Source organism: Vulpes lagopus, chromosome 4 (assembly GCF_018345385.1).
Source record: "Vulpes lagopus strain Blue_001 chromosome 4, ASM1834538v1, whole genome shotgun sequence".
Lineage (NCBI taxonomy): Eukaryota > Metazoa > Chordata > Mammalia > Carnivora > Canidae > Vulpes > Vulpes lagopus.
Genome location: NC_054827.1, coordinates 5,713,966 through 5,729,959, shown reverse-complemented (window position 1 = coordinate 5,729,959; position 15,994 = coordinate 5,713,966). Strand labels below are relative to the sequence as shown.

At 37.4% G+C, this 15,994-nt stretch overlaps 2 protein-coding genes across 3 annotated transcripts in view; both read left to right on the top strand.

Annotated features, from left to right (window-relative positions):
- The window catches only part of GPM6A (glycoprotein M6A), a 333,463-nt gene that overhangs the window by 226,347 nt on the left and 91,122 nt on the right, over positions 1-15,994 (top strand). The gene's annotated exons all lie outside the window — the stretch shown is intronic.
- On the top strand, positions 2,808-3,217 carry LOC121490028 (60S ribosomal protein L39). Its single transcript, XM_041753581.1, has one exon. The coding sequence runs from the start codon at positions 2,847-2,849 to the stop codon at positions 3,000-3,002; it is 156 nt and encodes a 51-aa protein (XP_041609515.1). The 5' UTR covers positions 2,808-2,846; the 3' UTR covers positions 3,003-3,217.

Here is a 15,994-nt window from a genome sequence, read left to right as displayed (position 1 = left end):
GTATAATATTTACTTAATTGGTATATGATTGTTTTGCTTAAAAGAGGGCTATCTGTTTCTTACTATAAAAAGCCCCCGATGCCTGGGTGGCTCAGTCGGTTAACAGTCTCCCTTCATCTCAGGTCATGATCCTGGGGTCCTGGGATCAAACCTCAGTCTTGATTCTCTGCTCAGTCAGGGGTTTGCTTCTCCCTCTTCCTCTGCTGTTCTCCCAGCTTGTGCTCTCTCTCTGTCAAATAAATAACTAATCTTTTTTTTTAAAGCCCCCATGAGTTCATAGTCTCCTGTGGGGATGGAAGATAAAACAAATAAACAGCCAAATAAATACATAATAATAAACTCCATTAAGTGCTCAGAACAAAATTAATTGAGTGTATTTCAAATGAAAAGCATTAGCACACCCTAATTTTGATTGGTGGGATTAGAAACTGGTTTGGAGAACATGACATACGAGTAGAAGTCTAAAAGATAATTCAGAACTTATTCAGGTGAAGAGTTTTTAGCTGATAGTGGAGGAATTAAAACAGCATTGGAGGAGGTTCTAGAACAGTGTGGTGCAGGGAGGATGCTGAAAAAAGGCCAGTGTTGACAGGGTATAAAGAGGAAGGAGGATAATGATGTCAGACATACTGTGGAGCAGGTCAGGGTCCAGGCAATCCAAAGATGGGTTGTACTGAGAGCTGGGATTTTATTTTAGGGGTAACAGAATGGTTTCAAATGGTTTAAGGCAAAGGAGGAGCATAATTTATTTAAACTCTTAAGAGATGCCCTCCAGTCTTTGGGGGAAGAACAAAGTTGAGAGGGTCAAGACAAGAGGGAACCATCCAGATGAAAGGCCTAGTGTCATGGCAATGGAAATTTTAAAAATTGGAAGGGTTCAAGCCATTTTGCATATTGAATATACAGAATTTGAAGATGGAGTTTACACTGGTAACAAGAGAATGTGCTAACAAATGGTTGCCAGGCTTTGGGCATGAGTCACCAGATAAATGGAGTTGCCATTTTATGGAAATGGGGAAATGGAGAAAGCCAAAGAAAATTTAAAATGAAGATGGAGGTATTTAATTCAGACAAAAATTTTAGACACATACAAAATATCCTATTTGATATTTCAAGTAGGTTCTTAGCTATCAATCATGGTGTTTTGTCATAGTCTTGAAATTCAGCAAGTTTCATGCTTCATTGAAGATATGCATTTTATCTTTAGTATGTGGAAAATGAGCTCTTTATTTTTTTTAAAGATTTTATTTATTTATTCATGAGAGACACAGAGACACAGGCAGAGGGAGAAGCAGGCTCCCTGCAGGGAGCCCGATATGGGACTCGATCCCAGAACTCCAGGATCATGCCCTCAGCTGAAGGCAGACGCTCAACCGCTGAGCCACCCAGGTGTCCCAAGATAAGCTCTTTAGTGGGAAAAAAATTATTACCTGTATAGAGAGGAAAAAAATCTCCCCCAAATCTTATATTTTTGTTTTCATAATTTGCATTTGCAAAAGAAGCATATTATGTGGCATCTATATTTTCTATAAAAGCCAAGCAAAATGAACTGTCAAAATAACATCCAAATATCCAAAGACTGATGAATGGACAAATAGTGGTATATCCATACAGTGGAGTAATATGCAGCCATAAAGAGCAATGAAGTACAGACACATGCTACCTCATGAATGAATCTTGAATCATCATAGATGAATGAAAAGGAATCCATCATGGATGAATCTTGAAAAAAATACACTAAGTGAAAGAAGCCAGACATAAAAGGACACATTCATATTATTCCATTTATATGAAATTGCCAGAATTGAGCAAATCCATAGAGACAGGAAGCAGATGAGTCATTGCCAAGTGCTGAGGGGAGAAAGGGGAAATGAGGATCAACTGGTTAATGGATACAGTGTCCTTTAGGAATGATGAAAATGTTCTGGTACTAGATAGTGACGATGATCGCACAATGTTGTGGATGTCCTAAATAAATTTAAGTGTGTACTTTAAGATATTTAAAATGGTGATTTTTATATTTGTGCATTTTACCACAATAACTAAAGGGAGCAAATTAAATATTTATTGACTGAAAAAGCATTTCCCAAATCACATTGCATAAAGCTGCATGCAAAGTGTTTATTAGAGGGTAAGTCTGATGACACTAACTGTAGAACTTCATGAGGACATTGATTATATTGTATTAAAATCAACTGCTGTTTAGGGTATTTAAAATGGAAAACTTTCTGTTGGAGAAGAAAAACAAATTCAAAGGAGGTTATTTTCTTTGGATATATGGAAGACCGTTCAAAAAAAAGCTGCCTGTTTTCTGATAGTAGAAGATCTGTTTCCATAAGAAACCAATGTTATTACTTAGAGTTTCTCATAGAGACATGGAGAATGTTCAGTTGCACACTGCTAAGTAAAGAATTCATAATCAAATAGTCTGGGGTTATTTTGCATCATTGCATTTTATTCCCCAGATAAACTTAATGAGGCCACATTGCAAATGTTAAGAATTTGACATACCATTAAGTGGAAAGTGAAATTACTTTTCATTGATCATTAAGTCAGTCATGTTGTATTTCAAAGCTCAAAATCTTAGTAATGTAGTCAGAATAATAGGATTATTAAAAATAGCATATATTGAAAAGAAAAAATACTTGGTGGCAATCACAGGAAGGAAGCTGATTCCGTAATGAAGAAATTGACAATCATCCGGAAGGAGAGATTGCTTTAAAAAAAAAAAAAAAAACATTTTTTGGGGAAGTAGAGACCTCTTTGAAATACCTTTCAAAAGTATTGTAAAATGGCTCTCTCCTTTCCGCCACCATCCTGGTTGCGTGTCGTTGACTGTGATCGCCATGTCTTCTCACAAGACTTTCAGAATCAAGCGATTCCTGGCCAAGAAGCAAAAGCAGAATCGTCCTATTCCCCAGTGGATTCGGATGAAAACTGGTAATAAAATCAGGTACAACTCCAAGAGGAGACACTGGAGAAGAACCAAGCTGGGTCTGTGAGGAAGCATCGCACATCATGAAATAGCAAACATAATTGGCACACATATTTAAGCCACATGGAGATCACATGTTCCTATCCTATCAATACGGAAACATCCTTCCTACCTGGCCAATAGACATGTCTTATCAAGGGAATGATTTTCTCTGTTACTATGCCTCTATACCAGTAGGTTGGTTCAGTAATAAATGTGAGACCTTTCAGCTGAAAAAAAAAAAAAAAAAAAAAAACCAAAAGTATTGTAAAATGATTGAAAGGCCTTGGATTATTTATGAAACAATTCTGGCAGCATCTTTGTTTAATGGATTTATTCAGATGCAATTCATCTATCATAACATTCCCCAACTTAAAGTCCACATTTCAGTGGTTTTTAGTATTATACAGGCAGTTTGAAACCATCACTACAATCTAATTTTAGAATCTTTTCAATATCCCAGAAAGGAACCTTCTACACATCAGCAGCCCCTCCCCACTGCCCCTCCTCTCTCCCAGTCCTAGGCAATCACTAATCAATCTACTTTTGTCTCTGTAGATGGGCAGCTCCTTTAAAGTGGTAATCCAGTGTGTTTTTTTATTTCTGGAGGGCTTAGTATTTGAATTAAGGTCTCACCCTGGAGGTAGTAAGGAAAAAAAAAAGCAATCATCTGCACTTGACCTTGAGACTGTCATATTTATTTCTGGCCAGTTGCAGGGATTGCACGTTTCTCTCTTTGTTTGCTCCAGCTGGAAGTCCTTCCCCACAATTCTTTGTTTTGTAATCTAGCAGCTTTCTATAAATATGAGTGAATAACTTTTTTTTTTTCATGAATGACATTTTATCTGCCCGGGAATGTATACTTAGTTCTGGGCATCTTACTTCTTTATTACATAATCGTCTAACTCTTCTTTTGATTTCAATCAGAGTTTAAATATATTGCATAATAGATATAGAAATAATCAACAAAAATACTGGCACATTGATACTACACACAGTGGAGCTACTCCCATGACATCAATACTTGAACATAGTGAATGTTAGGGGCGGTGGAAATATTTTTGAGTGAGTAAATGAATGGTGAGATGAATGCATGAAGAAAAATAATGGCAAACTGATGGTAGATGGACAGTATAATGTATATTATTAATGCCAACTACACATGCTCAGGGCTGTGCTTCTTTTGTGGCTGTTCATAATATTAAGTGGCATCTGTGCACTCAATTAAGAACACAGAAAGGACACTTATACCTGAGCGATCTATGATCCTTTGCAGGCATTGAAAACTTGTTATTCGACACGTAAGAAATTATTGATGTAATTTGTCATGTTTATAGATGACAAATGTTAATTTAGATTTCATAATTTTTATCTTTAATTTTCTGCGGGGAGAGACATGCCATTCGGGTGAGTTGTATTCATCTTTAAAATATTTTTAATCACTATGTTATTAATGGTTAGATAATAAATTTCCAAGCCATTCCCAAGTTTGAAAATGTGTTTCCTAATTATTTAATTATGGCAAAATAGACCCAAAAATATTGAATAAAAGTATGTAGTTTTTGTGAATCATTGTCTACCTGAAGTATTGGTAACAGGATCTTGTATTTTAATAGAGGCACAACGTTTAATCATCGCAACATTAATTATCATCTCATTCATGCAGCATGAGTTTATTGGGGCTCATAATGTGTGCAGGGGCACAGTTAAGGTCGTGGACTCTAACGTGAGGTTACCAGAGCTCCAAGTTCAAGGAAGGACTTGGCTATTGGCTGTTGACCTTAAGAATGTGTCTTTACTTCCCTACATGAGATTCTGTGTCAATAATTTCAAGATAATGAAACCACTTTCCTCAGAAGTTTTCATGAGGATCAAAAATAATAGCAATAAATAAAAAGGCCTTAATACAGGGCATGGTATAAAATAAGCTTTCAAAGCTGTTAGTTCTTATTCCTATGCCCTAGTCACTCTGAAATACTTGTTTTTTGATCCTCCACTACTACTGTTTACATTTCACATTCCCAGATGGGCATTCCCCACTTTATAAGTACTGTTTTTCTGTTTTATTTTTAATTCCCCACAGAAAGATCTTGATGTATATCGCTATCACTATATTTATCATTCTCTCCCTCCCCCTCTCTCTCTGCATTTGTTTAATGACTGAATAATTCACTACTACTGGAGCTATCGTTTTATAAATATTCCCTAGATTTTGATTCATATGAAGAATATTTATCCTTTTCCTGTAAATCTCCTTTTATTTATAATCTGTATTTAAATTTTGAATTCAATCTTTTTAAAAAAAGACTGTATTCATTTGAGAGAGAGAGAGAGAGAGCACAAGCATGGGGAGGGGCAGAGGAAGAGGGAGAAGCAGACTCCCTGCTGAGTATGTAGCTCGATGTGGGACTCACCCTCCAGGACCCTGGCATCACAACCTCAGCCGAAGGCAGACGCTTAACCAGCTGAGCCTCCCAGGTACCTAGAATTTTGAATTCAATCTTAGAGCATTTAATATATTTCATCCATTTTAGAGTCTTTTGAATATAATTTTGTAAAATACCCTAGAGTTTTATAATGTGAAAGATAGATTAAAATAATCCCCCAAGACATGTTGTATTTCTTGTTTGTGCATCTTTTCTCAGATGCCTTCTCAGAGATCTCTACATTTTGAGGATCACAAAAGTGTCATTGGGAATTCCTTGGGAACTGTCAAAAGTTTAAAAATATGCACATGGGCCCTTTCGATTTGAGGAGAAAGTGGTTTAGATTTGGTTGAAAAACAGCATTCTCATATTTGTTCTGGTAATAATTGAAAGAATAAAATCCTTTCTTTCTGAAAATTGGTATCTCCCTTCATTAAAATAAAATTCCTCATATTTTAGTGATAATAAATTTTTTATTACAAAGTGATGTACAATCTTGATAAAAAAAATCAAAAGCTTTGGGATGATATAAGATAAAAATGAACAACCCCATTTAGCCCTTCCCAAAACCCAGGATTCATTTCTGGACAACCATTATTAATAATTAATAGATTATATATGTCTGTAAATTTCCAATTCAAATACTAGATAACAGTTTATACTCATACTGCCATGATAGTTTTGTAAGTAATTTTCAAGAAAAATGAAAAACCCTCAGAACTCACAGTAAAAATTATTTAGGCAGCTGTTTTCAAAAGGAAGAAAAAACATACAGAAAGAGAGCATTTCACACACTTTATAAAAAGCTTCAATGTCTTATCATCTTGGTTTTTTAACTTTTTTTTTTTTTAAGATTTTATTTATTTATGAGAGACACAGAGAGGGAGAGAGAGAGGCAGAGACACAGGCAGAGGGAGAAGCAGGCTCCTCGCAGGGAGCCCAGTGTGGGACTTGATCCCAGGACCCCGGGGTCACGGCCTGGGCTGAAGGCAGATGCTCAACCACTGAGCCTCCCAAGTGTCCCCAGATCTTTTATCTTTAAGGCTAAGTTGTCTTGAAGAATTACCTACATGTAAACTACATCATTGTCGTGTTTCTTTGTGTGGTCATTGTCTTGTATTTCTCTAGCTACTGTCTCTTTTTGTTCCATGCATCAAAGTCACAAAAATCACCTCCTTTTTTCTAGGAAACCATAGTCATAAAGCAGACAGCCACTTACAGAAAATCCACACAGCTACAACTGTCAAACATACCCATATGTTTTCTTCAGACACTCACAGTTTCATGGGCCCTGACGTGAATCATCCACACCCTTGGGACACCTGGGTGGTTCAGTGGCTGAACATCTGCCTTCGGCTCAGGTCATGATCCCAGGGTCCTGGGATCGAGTCCTGCTTCGGGCTCCCTGCATGGAGCCTGCTTCTCCCTCTGCCTGTGTCTTTGCCTCTCTCTCTGTGTGTCTCTCATGAATAAATAGATAAAATCTTAAAAAAAAAAAAAAAAAAAAAGATCACACACACCCTTGACTGTACTAGCCCATGATGGGTGCTTGATGGTTTCTGAGTGACTGAACATATGAGCTAATTAAGTTTGCCTGATATGGTCTTTGTGGCATAACTGCTGGTGTGTGCCAGACGTTACGGACAAGACACGGCCCCTACTGTTCAGGAGTGCAGAGTCTAGCAATTTTTGTGGCTTTGATTTGCTTATAAATGTAAGAGAAGGATGGTCTGTATAAATCTTCAGGGGTTTGGAAATAAGACTGAGGTTGTGGCAGTTCTAAGGGGCTCTATAGAGAGCCAACTGCCTCCTGGACCTTGGAGGTAAACTGCATGTGTTGTGCATGGAGGTGTTGCATTTCCCACTCATCCCAGGGAAGGAAAACCAGACGGGCTCATTATGTCATGTTTATATTTATGTACCAGTACTTTCATACTGTTACAACCCCAGGAACCATCACCGAAAATTGGAAGTTCTTGTAAATCTGTTTTTGTTTTTGTAAATCTGAAGAAGTGTTTCCAGTGTCCCTATTAGCATCTATAAAAATGGTCATTTTTAGATTTAATTTGCTATTTACTCCCTGGTGGCTCAGATGATGACCTCTTAGCCTCTCCTAAATAACCCTTCCCACTTCTGCAGTGCTGGACAGCTAGAACAATTCCTTGCATGTGCAATCACGTGCGTGGGGTTAAACCAAGGAAGCTAGCAGATTTGATTGATTCCAGCCACATTTAAGACTTCCATCGTGTTATTTGCTACTCTGTTAGATTTCTCCAAAGTTGTTATTCATTTTCAGAAAGACATTGCTGATGAGAAAGCAAAATGCCTCTCTTTTCTTATGTCATTCCTTCGTTTTTCCAGTTTTTAAAAAAGGAGGTGAGGTAAGCAAGAGAAAGTATTATTTGCTGGGCACTTTGTTTTTATGTCTCAGGCCTGTGCTGGGTCTTTTATTTTTTATTTTTTAATCTTTATTTATTTATTTTTTTTGTGCTGGATCTTTTAAAATGAATGGTACATATTACTTAAACCACACAGTAGATCTTAGAATTCTCCTGGTCTAACAGTTGAGGAAGCAGAGGTATGTGGAGAGAAGAGAGCTATTGCCTTGGGTAGGCCACTCTCTCCTGGCTGGAAGGTGGGGGTCCACCTTCACCCTGAAGCCTCCCCCTCACCCCAAACACCACTTCTTCCATTGACAGGCTGCACTGTGCATTTTCCCAGTGTCTTGCTGTGGTTTAAATTGGAAGATTATATAATGTGTGTGCAATTATATAATTGAAATTATATTTTATTTTATAATAATATTAGGCTTTTAATCTACTTTTCTATTCCTTGCTAATCTGTTCAAACATGTATAATCTGCAGATTTTTGTATTTATTTTGGTTCTATGAATGGTTCTCTGTTCAGTCAACCAAGTCTTATCTTGCTTCCTTCTTGGATATACGGCTGTTCTCTCTCTGTTTATGTAGCACTATTTTCCTACAAGCCTGTGTTCTCTCAGATAATTTTCTCATTATATCTGTTTGTCATGAACTTTAAAGTTAAGGCATATGATCTAATTTGCCCAGTCTCCCTTGTGTACATTTAGCCATCACCTTTCCATGCTAAGAAATACCCTTGATGTTGGGGATTTGGCATCACGAACATTCCTTTTGGACTTACCTTTACTAGAAGCACCGAGAGGACATTGTGTGTTCCCCACTTGTGTAATCGATCTGCACCGTGCACCCTATATTAGTTGTTTATCTCTGAATAACAAATTTTAGTGCATAAAATAACAATAAACATTTTCTTCATATCCTAGTACCTGTGGGCCAGGAATTTGGGAGTGGGTTGACCAGGAGGTTCTGAATCAGGTTCTTCCATGAGACTGAAGTCGCATGTCAGTGGGGTCTCTGGTCACTTGCAGGTCTGACAGGACTAGAGGATGCACTTCTGAGGTGATTCACTCACAGGCTGGTGCTGCCAAGTTGATGCTGGCTGTTGGCGGGAAGCCTCAGTTCCTCCCTGAGTGCCTTTTTCTACAGGACTGCTTGTGCGCCCTCATGGCTTGGCAGATGGCTGCTCTCAGTGCTTGAAGCTGCAGTGTCCTTTGCAAACTAGCCACAGAAGTGACACGCTGTCATACCCTTCTAGTAATGCAGCTGAGACCTAATATGATGTGGGGGAACCTACCATAAGGGCATGAATACCAGAAGCACCATTGGGAACCATCTTGGAGGCCAGCTAGTAACATCCCAGAGAAGGCTCCATTATGCTTTCCAAAACCTATTGATTGTCCTGTATTTGTTATTATTTTGCTGTTATTTCTTCATAAGATAAATAGTACTCTTTATCCTCTAAGTTGTTCTCTATGCTTATAATCTTCATTTGCATTAGGAGGCCAGAATCTTATCATAGGAACAATTTCTTTTGCTTGTTCTTTTGGTGCTTATCATGATGTATCAGTCTCATTTCAACATTGCAGGACGGTCAATAATTGCATTTTTATATAGGATATTTCTTCCACAGTGTACAGATGTTCCATAAATTCATAAATCTAGCTCTGAGGTTTTTTTCTGGATTACATATTCTATGCTCATTATAAATCTATGCTTTGATATCAAATTTGACAATTCAAATTTATTTTTTCCCTTCTGTTGGCTCTACCTGCTATCCTGTCAAATTCAGTGAATGTTTTCACTGTATCCTGTTCTCAAAAGCAAAATACTGTTATTTCTTTGAGATGCTTTTCTTCATATATAACAAAGAACCAGTTCAATGCTTTATGGAGTTTACCTTATTAATAACTTTCAGAGATTACCATATGTTTCCCATCCCTGTTGCTGTAGCCATAACTGAAATCTTGTCATCTCTTCCCTGGACAGTGTCATTAATCTCCTAAATGTTGACTCTTTCCATCTCCATCACGAATCCACCCTTCAGTGTTCCTGCAGAGCATCCTTCAATGGCTCCTCATTAACTTGCAACATAAACCCTATACTTTGTTCTTTCTTTAACTCTCAACACTCTCTTCACTTCCATCTGTAACTCCCATACCTTCCAGAACATAGTAGACCCCAGTCACCCATGCACCAGACCTCAGCTCCTGTGGTAACATGCTCAATCCAGAAGCCTTGCTCCTCATAACTCTCTCTCATCTACAGAACACTGACTCATCTTTAAGGTTCAGTGCAAAGGTTGCCTCTTCCAGGAAAACTTTCCTTAATTCACCTTATAATTGACACCTTGTTTGTTTGTTTTTTTCTTAAATTCCACATATGAGCAAAACCATATGATATTTCTCTTTCTCTGATTATTTTGCTTAGCATAATACTCTTTTTAAAAAAAAAAAAAAGATTTTACTTATTTATTTATTTGAGAGAGAGCACAAGTGGAATGGAGGGAGCCGCAGAGGGAAAGGGACAAGCAGACTCTTGACTAAGCAGAGAACCCAATGTGGGCCTCGATCCCAAGACCCCAGGATCATGACCTGAGCTGAAGGCAGATGCTTAACTGACTGAGCCACCCAGGTGCCCCAGCGTAATGCTCTCTAGCTCCATCCATGTCATTGCAAATGGCAAGCTTTCATTTCTTTTTTATGACTAATATTCTATTGTGTATATATACCACATCTTCTATATCAATTTATCAGTCAATGGATAGTTAAGCTTATGAAACAAAACAAATGAGCAAAGGAGAAAAAAAGAGAGAAGGAGGCAAACCAAGAAATAGACTCTTACCTACAGAGAATAAAGTGATGGTTACCAGTGAGAGGGGACAGAGGGATGGGTTAAAGAGGTGATGCTGATTAAGAAGAGCACTTGGTGTGATGAGCACCGGGTGTTGTATGGGAATGTCGAATCAGTATCTTATATGCCTGAAACTAACTACTGTATGTTAACTAACAGGAATTTAAATAAAACCTGTTAAATTTTAAAAATGACACCTTCCTATCTTTAGTTTTCTGAGAATTTGAAAACCCATTTATGTTAAGGATTATGACTAATTTTTTCCAGATCTTCTGAGCTCACAGTAGTGACTGATACATAGGACTCATCAGGGAAAATGCTAATGAATGGAAAGAGAAATTCATTCATTTGACCTAGGTAGAAGATTACTATTCTGTGACTCATTCAGGAGCACTGCATAATTATCCAAAATACAATAGGTTGTGTGTTAATGGTATTTTCACGAAACTGTTATTAGGTTTGCAGAGACGTAAGTACCACTAATATTTGATTGGAAAACACGTATATACACACTTTGAATAGAAGCAATTCATAGTTGCTTTACTACTACATTGAACTTAAGAAACATCATTTTGATTATTTCATATTTAAATGTTCAAAAGTAAATAAACCTTTTCAGGTCCCTGAACCTTGCTAACTGAAAATTTAACTATTGGTTATATAGTACCAAAGCTTTGTTTTAGAACTCAACATTCTCTTTCAATTCTTGAAAGCTATAACATAAAGTTTATGTCTAATCTTCCTGACTGCAACTGAAACCCAAAATTTGAACTATGTGGCATTCGTGTAATTATAGGGAAGAAAATAAGAATTTATTTTAGCTAAGAATGCCATGTTTACTTTTTTCATTTAAAATATTTTCAGTGCATTTAGCATATTGCCAACCAGAATGACACATCGTTTTCTGCAGTATTATCGTTCTCTTTCTTCCTATAACTACAACAAATTCTATTATTCTGAGTCTTTATGTTGCTATAGTATAAGAGAGAACTTTGAATTTTAAAAATGTCAGATGTTTTATTTTGCTCTTACAATATTGTAATGTTCTTTTACACTGAACTTTCTTTTTAAGATGTCTTTCATATATGTCTATTTCTCGAGACACAATTAAAAGTGCCTGAAAGAAAAAATATGTGTGTATCTGTGTGTGTGTGTGTGTGTGTGTGTGATATACAAAGAAATACCTTTACTTACTTGGTTTTGAGCAACAGGAATGCAGAATCAGTGAATATTTCACTTCATTGCTGGAGTAAAATTATTGGACACTGATCTGAGATAATTGAATATGTAAAGGCCGAATATTAATTGCATATTTTCTTTATTTATTTTATTTTATTTTATTTTATTTTATTTTATTTTATTTATTTGTTTTTTAAGACTTTATTTATTTATTCATGAGAGACACAGAGAGAGAGAAAGGCAGAGACACCAGCAGAGAGAAGCAGGCTCCATACAGGGAGCCCAATGTGGGACTCGATCCCCAGACTCCAGGATCACGCCCTGAGTCAAAGGCAGACGTTCAACTGCTGAGCCATCCAGGTGTCCCTCTTTATTTTAATTAAATAAATAATTTATAACTCTGTTCTTGCCCTGTCTTTGACAATGGATTATGAATTCTATAGGTAGATAAAACAAATGTGAACATCTTTTTAATACTAGCTTTTTGTATACTCTCTTTTTCAATTTGAATGCTGTTACTGTGCTCTGAGGTAAATAACCAACAACTTGGGGGAAAAATGCATTTATGGGGTACCTGGGTGGCTCAGATGGTTAAGCATTTGCCTTTGGCTCAGGTCATGATCTCAGTATCCTGGGATTGATCCCTATGATGGACTCCCTGCTCAGTGGGGAGTCTGCTTCTCTGTCTCCCTCTGCCTCTCCCATGCCCCCCCACTTATTCTCTCTCTCTCTCTCTCTCTCTCTCTCTCTCTCTCTCCTCTCTCTCTCTCTCAAATGAATAAAGTGCATTTAAAAATATAGTGATTTAAGAATCTGGGCTCTAGGGGCTCCTGGGTGGCTCAGCAATTGAGCCTCTGCCTTCGGCTCAGGGCATGATCCTGAAGTCAGGGGATCGAGTCCCACATCAGGCTCCCTGCATGGAGCCTGCTTCTCCCTCTGCCTGTGTCTCTGCTTCTCTTTCTGTACCTCTCATGAATAAATAGATAAAATCTTTTTTTTTTAAGTGTCTGAGCGCTATAATTGAGTGCACATCAAGCATTGCAGTTTATCTTTATTTCTACCTAGGGTATTGCTTTGCAATTGAAAAAAATGTATTTAAATTATGAAATAGAAATACAAATTTAAGATTAATCCCCTGGTATATAGAAAGTTAGAAGTTTTGGCTATTTGTTAACCTTACATTTTTAAAAAACCTCTTCTGCTTAGATATTACTTTTGTGATTTGAAGGGATTGCACTTCCTATGGAGGCACTTTTCATGGGACTAACCTATACTTTTTAATACCTTAATATCTATCTGCTAAACCAAAGGACCTTGTAATTTTTTGTTTCTATTGTCATTTTAACCAACTAATGTGAGCATATCAAGGAGATTTTGATTCAGCCCATTTTGATCAGGCACACATTTATGCATTTAAACAGTATGTAGTATTATTCAGCTGCAGTGCACACAGTATTCTTTTTTTTAAGATTTTATTTACTTATTCATGAGAGACACACAGTGAGAGGCAGAGACACAGGCAGGAGACACAGGCAGAGGGAGAAGCAGGCTCCATGCAGGGAGCCTGATGCGAGACTCGATCCCAGGACCTGAGCTGAAGGCAGATTTCGGCCACGGAGCCACGCAGGCACCCCTGCACATAGTAATCTACCTGGAATTAGCAGTAGGTGGGAAAGACATCAGGACTAAAAGAAGCAGTTGGTATATTTGCTTATTAAGAGATATAGAGAAATTGTGAGTTGCTAATAGTTTTCATAGGGAGATTGGCTCTAGAGCCTTCTAGGTGAGGTAATTGGTGTGAGTGAAATGCCAAGAAGAAAACACACTTCTCTCTTAGGCTCTTCTGACATGTGTTGGGGTATGACTGCACAGCTAAAGGCCCAGTGGATGATGGGGTACCTAAAAGGTGGTGATGATCCTTTATGCAGAAGGCACAACATAACCAAATTGTTGGACACAACATAGATCCTTGCAAAGTAATGTGTGTTAGAGGTGAATCATACACTAAAAATAGAAATAGAATTTTCAGACAGATATACACAGTGCACAGGAAAGTAGAGAAACCAGAGTTTGGAAGAGTATTTAAGAGGCTGTTAGACATTGAGGGGGCAAAGGGTTTGCTGTAAGATAATGAAGAATTAAGATTTAAACTCTTAAGATTAATATTTCTTATTTAGTGAAGGGAATAGGAAAATTTGAAGAAGATAATTTATGAAGATAGAAGAAATTGTCTCAGGGTTTATTAGTTCAGGTAAAACTATCCACTAGTCAGATTTCCCTTTAAAACGATATTCCTATTTTAAAATAAAATAAAATGACATCCCTATTTTTATCTATGAAACATAATTATCTCTAGTCCAATTCACTTTGATATTTTCCATTTGAAACCTGAGGTAAAAATATATTGTCTCTGTTCAGATATGATTTTTAATAACCTGACTGTTATTTTGTTCATAATTCCTTTCTAATCACTTAGAACAACTTTCTCCTAATAAAGGGAAAACATTGCCAGATATTATTTTTAGCATCTGTAAATATATATTTCATGTGAAAATTAATCCTTTTTATGGTTAAGAATAACTGAAGGATTCTAAGCATGGAATATCAAATATTAATGATGAAAATCCCTAGGATTGTTTCATGTCCTCATCACTAGGATGAGGCTGTGGATGATAAGTCTGGAAATGAGGTCATGTCCATTGGTTTTAACTTTGTGTCCCAGATGGGAAATCCAGACACAACATTTCAGTCCATGGAAGTACTCTTGGAATTGATTAGAAGATAACTTCCCCAAACTGGAGAGCATTCTATCTATAGTTGTTAGCACATGGCCAAGCATGATGTTTGCCTTTCCAACCCCTGGTCTGATGTGTAGTTTTCACTGTATACAGGTGGAGCCTTAATAGCCTCATGTGGTAAGCTGTTTCCTTGTCTCACTGTCCAGATTAGGGCCCAAATCCCTTCGAAGAAAAATATTATGTCCAACACAGAAATATTACAACCAATCAAATAATATAAACCAAATATTATAACCAAGAAATATTATAACCAACCAAGTATTACAACTGCAGAGTACAGTTTATAGAACAGGAAGAGATCTTTGTCCTTTAGGCTTTATATTCATGTGAGAGATATATAAGCAGATAGAGGGAGGTAGAATTAAGGCCTGTTTTCCTTAATTTATGATGTGTGAAAAGTAAATATTCCTAGCAATTGAGAACTTGAAACCAACCTTCAAATTTCCTTTTTAAAAGATTTTATTTATTTATTTATTTGAGAGAGAGAAAGAGAGAGAGAGAGCACACATGCTAGTGGGGAAGGGATGGAGGGAGAGGGAGACACAGATTCCTTGCTGAGCAGGAGCCCAACGTGGGGCTCGATCCCAGGACCCTGAGATCATGACCTGAGCTGAAGGCAGACCCTTAACCAACTGAGCCATCTGGAGCCCCAGCCTTCAAACTCTTGGAAAACATCTTTACTGCCAGGATGTTTCTTTGGACTAATCCTTCCTTGTGGGAACAGACTTTATTAAAGCATAAAAGAAGAATCACTATATTCTGCATCAGACAGAGATTCATTTTGAAAGATAAGTGGACGTCAAGCATACAAGCATGGGGGAGTGCCAAGGAGAGGGGCTGAAGGCATAGGATCCTAAGCAAGCTCATCCACTTCGGGGAACTGGTCAGCATTCTGTCCACTAAACAGTTTAGCTTCTACCCTTGGGATAACAGGAAGGTCAAGGGGAAAAAACACTAAATAATTTCACAAAGGACATTTTGATATTTGATAATATTTGCATTTTAAGTCATCATCCTACTGGTTAGAAGATTACAAGCTACATAAGAAGTGAGGAAAAAATGCAAGAAATGATCTACATAAATCGTAATGGGATGGAGAAGCAGGGACAGATTCGGAAGTGTTTCCAGATAGAGCATGGAATGTGGCATGTGGGAGCATCGAAAAGAAGGGGAAGGAAAAAACCCTAAGGAGACTCTGTAGGGTTTAGCAACTGAGTACTCCATGGAACCATTAAGAAGACTGATCCCAGAGTAAGATATGCCAGGGAAAAGGAGCAAACATCAAATTGACTCCTGCATCTCTTTATAAATATCTCTCCCCATCATTTCCAGGGCTAACATTTGTTTATGCCTTTTATTTCTGACATTCACAAAGTCTAAGAACT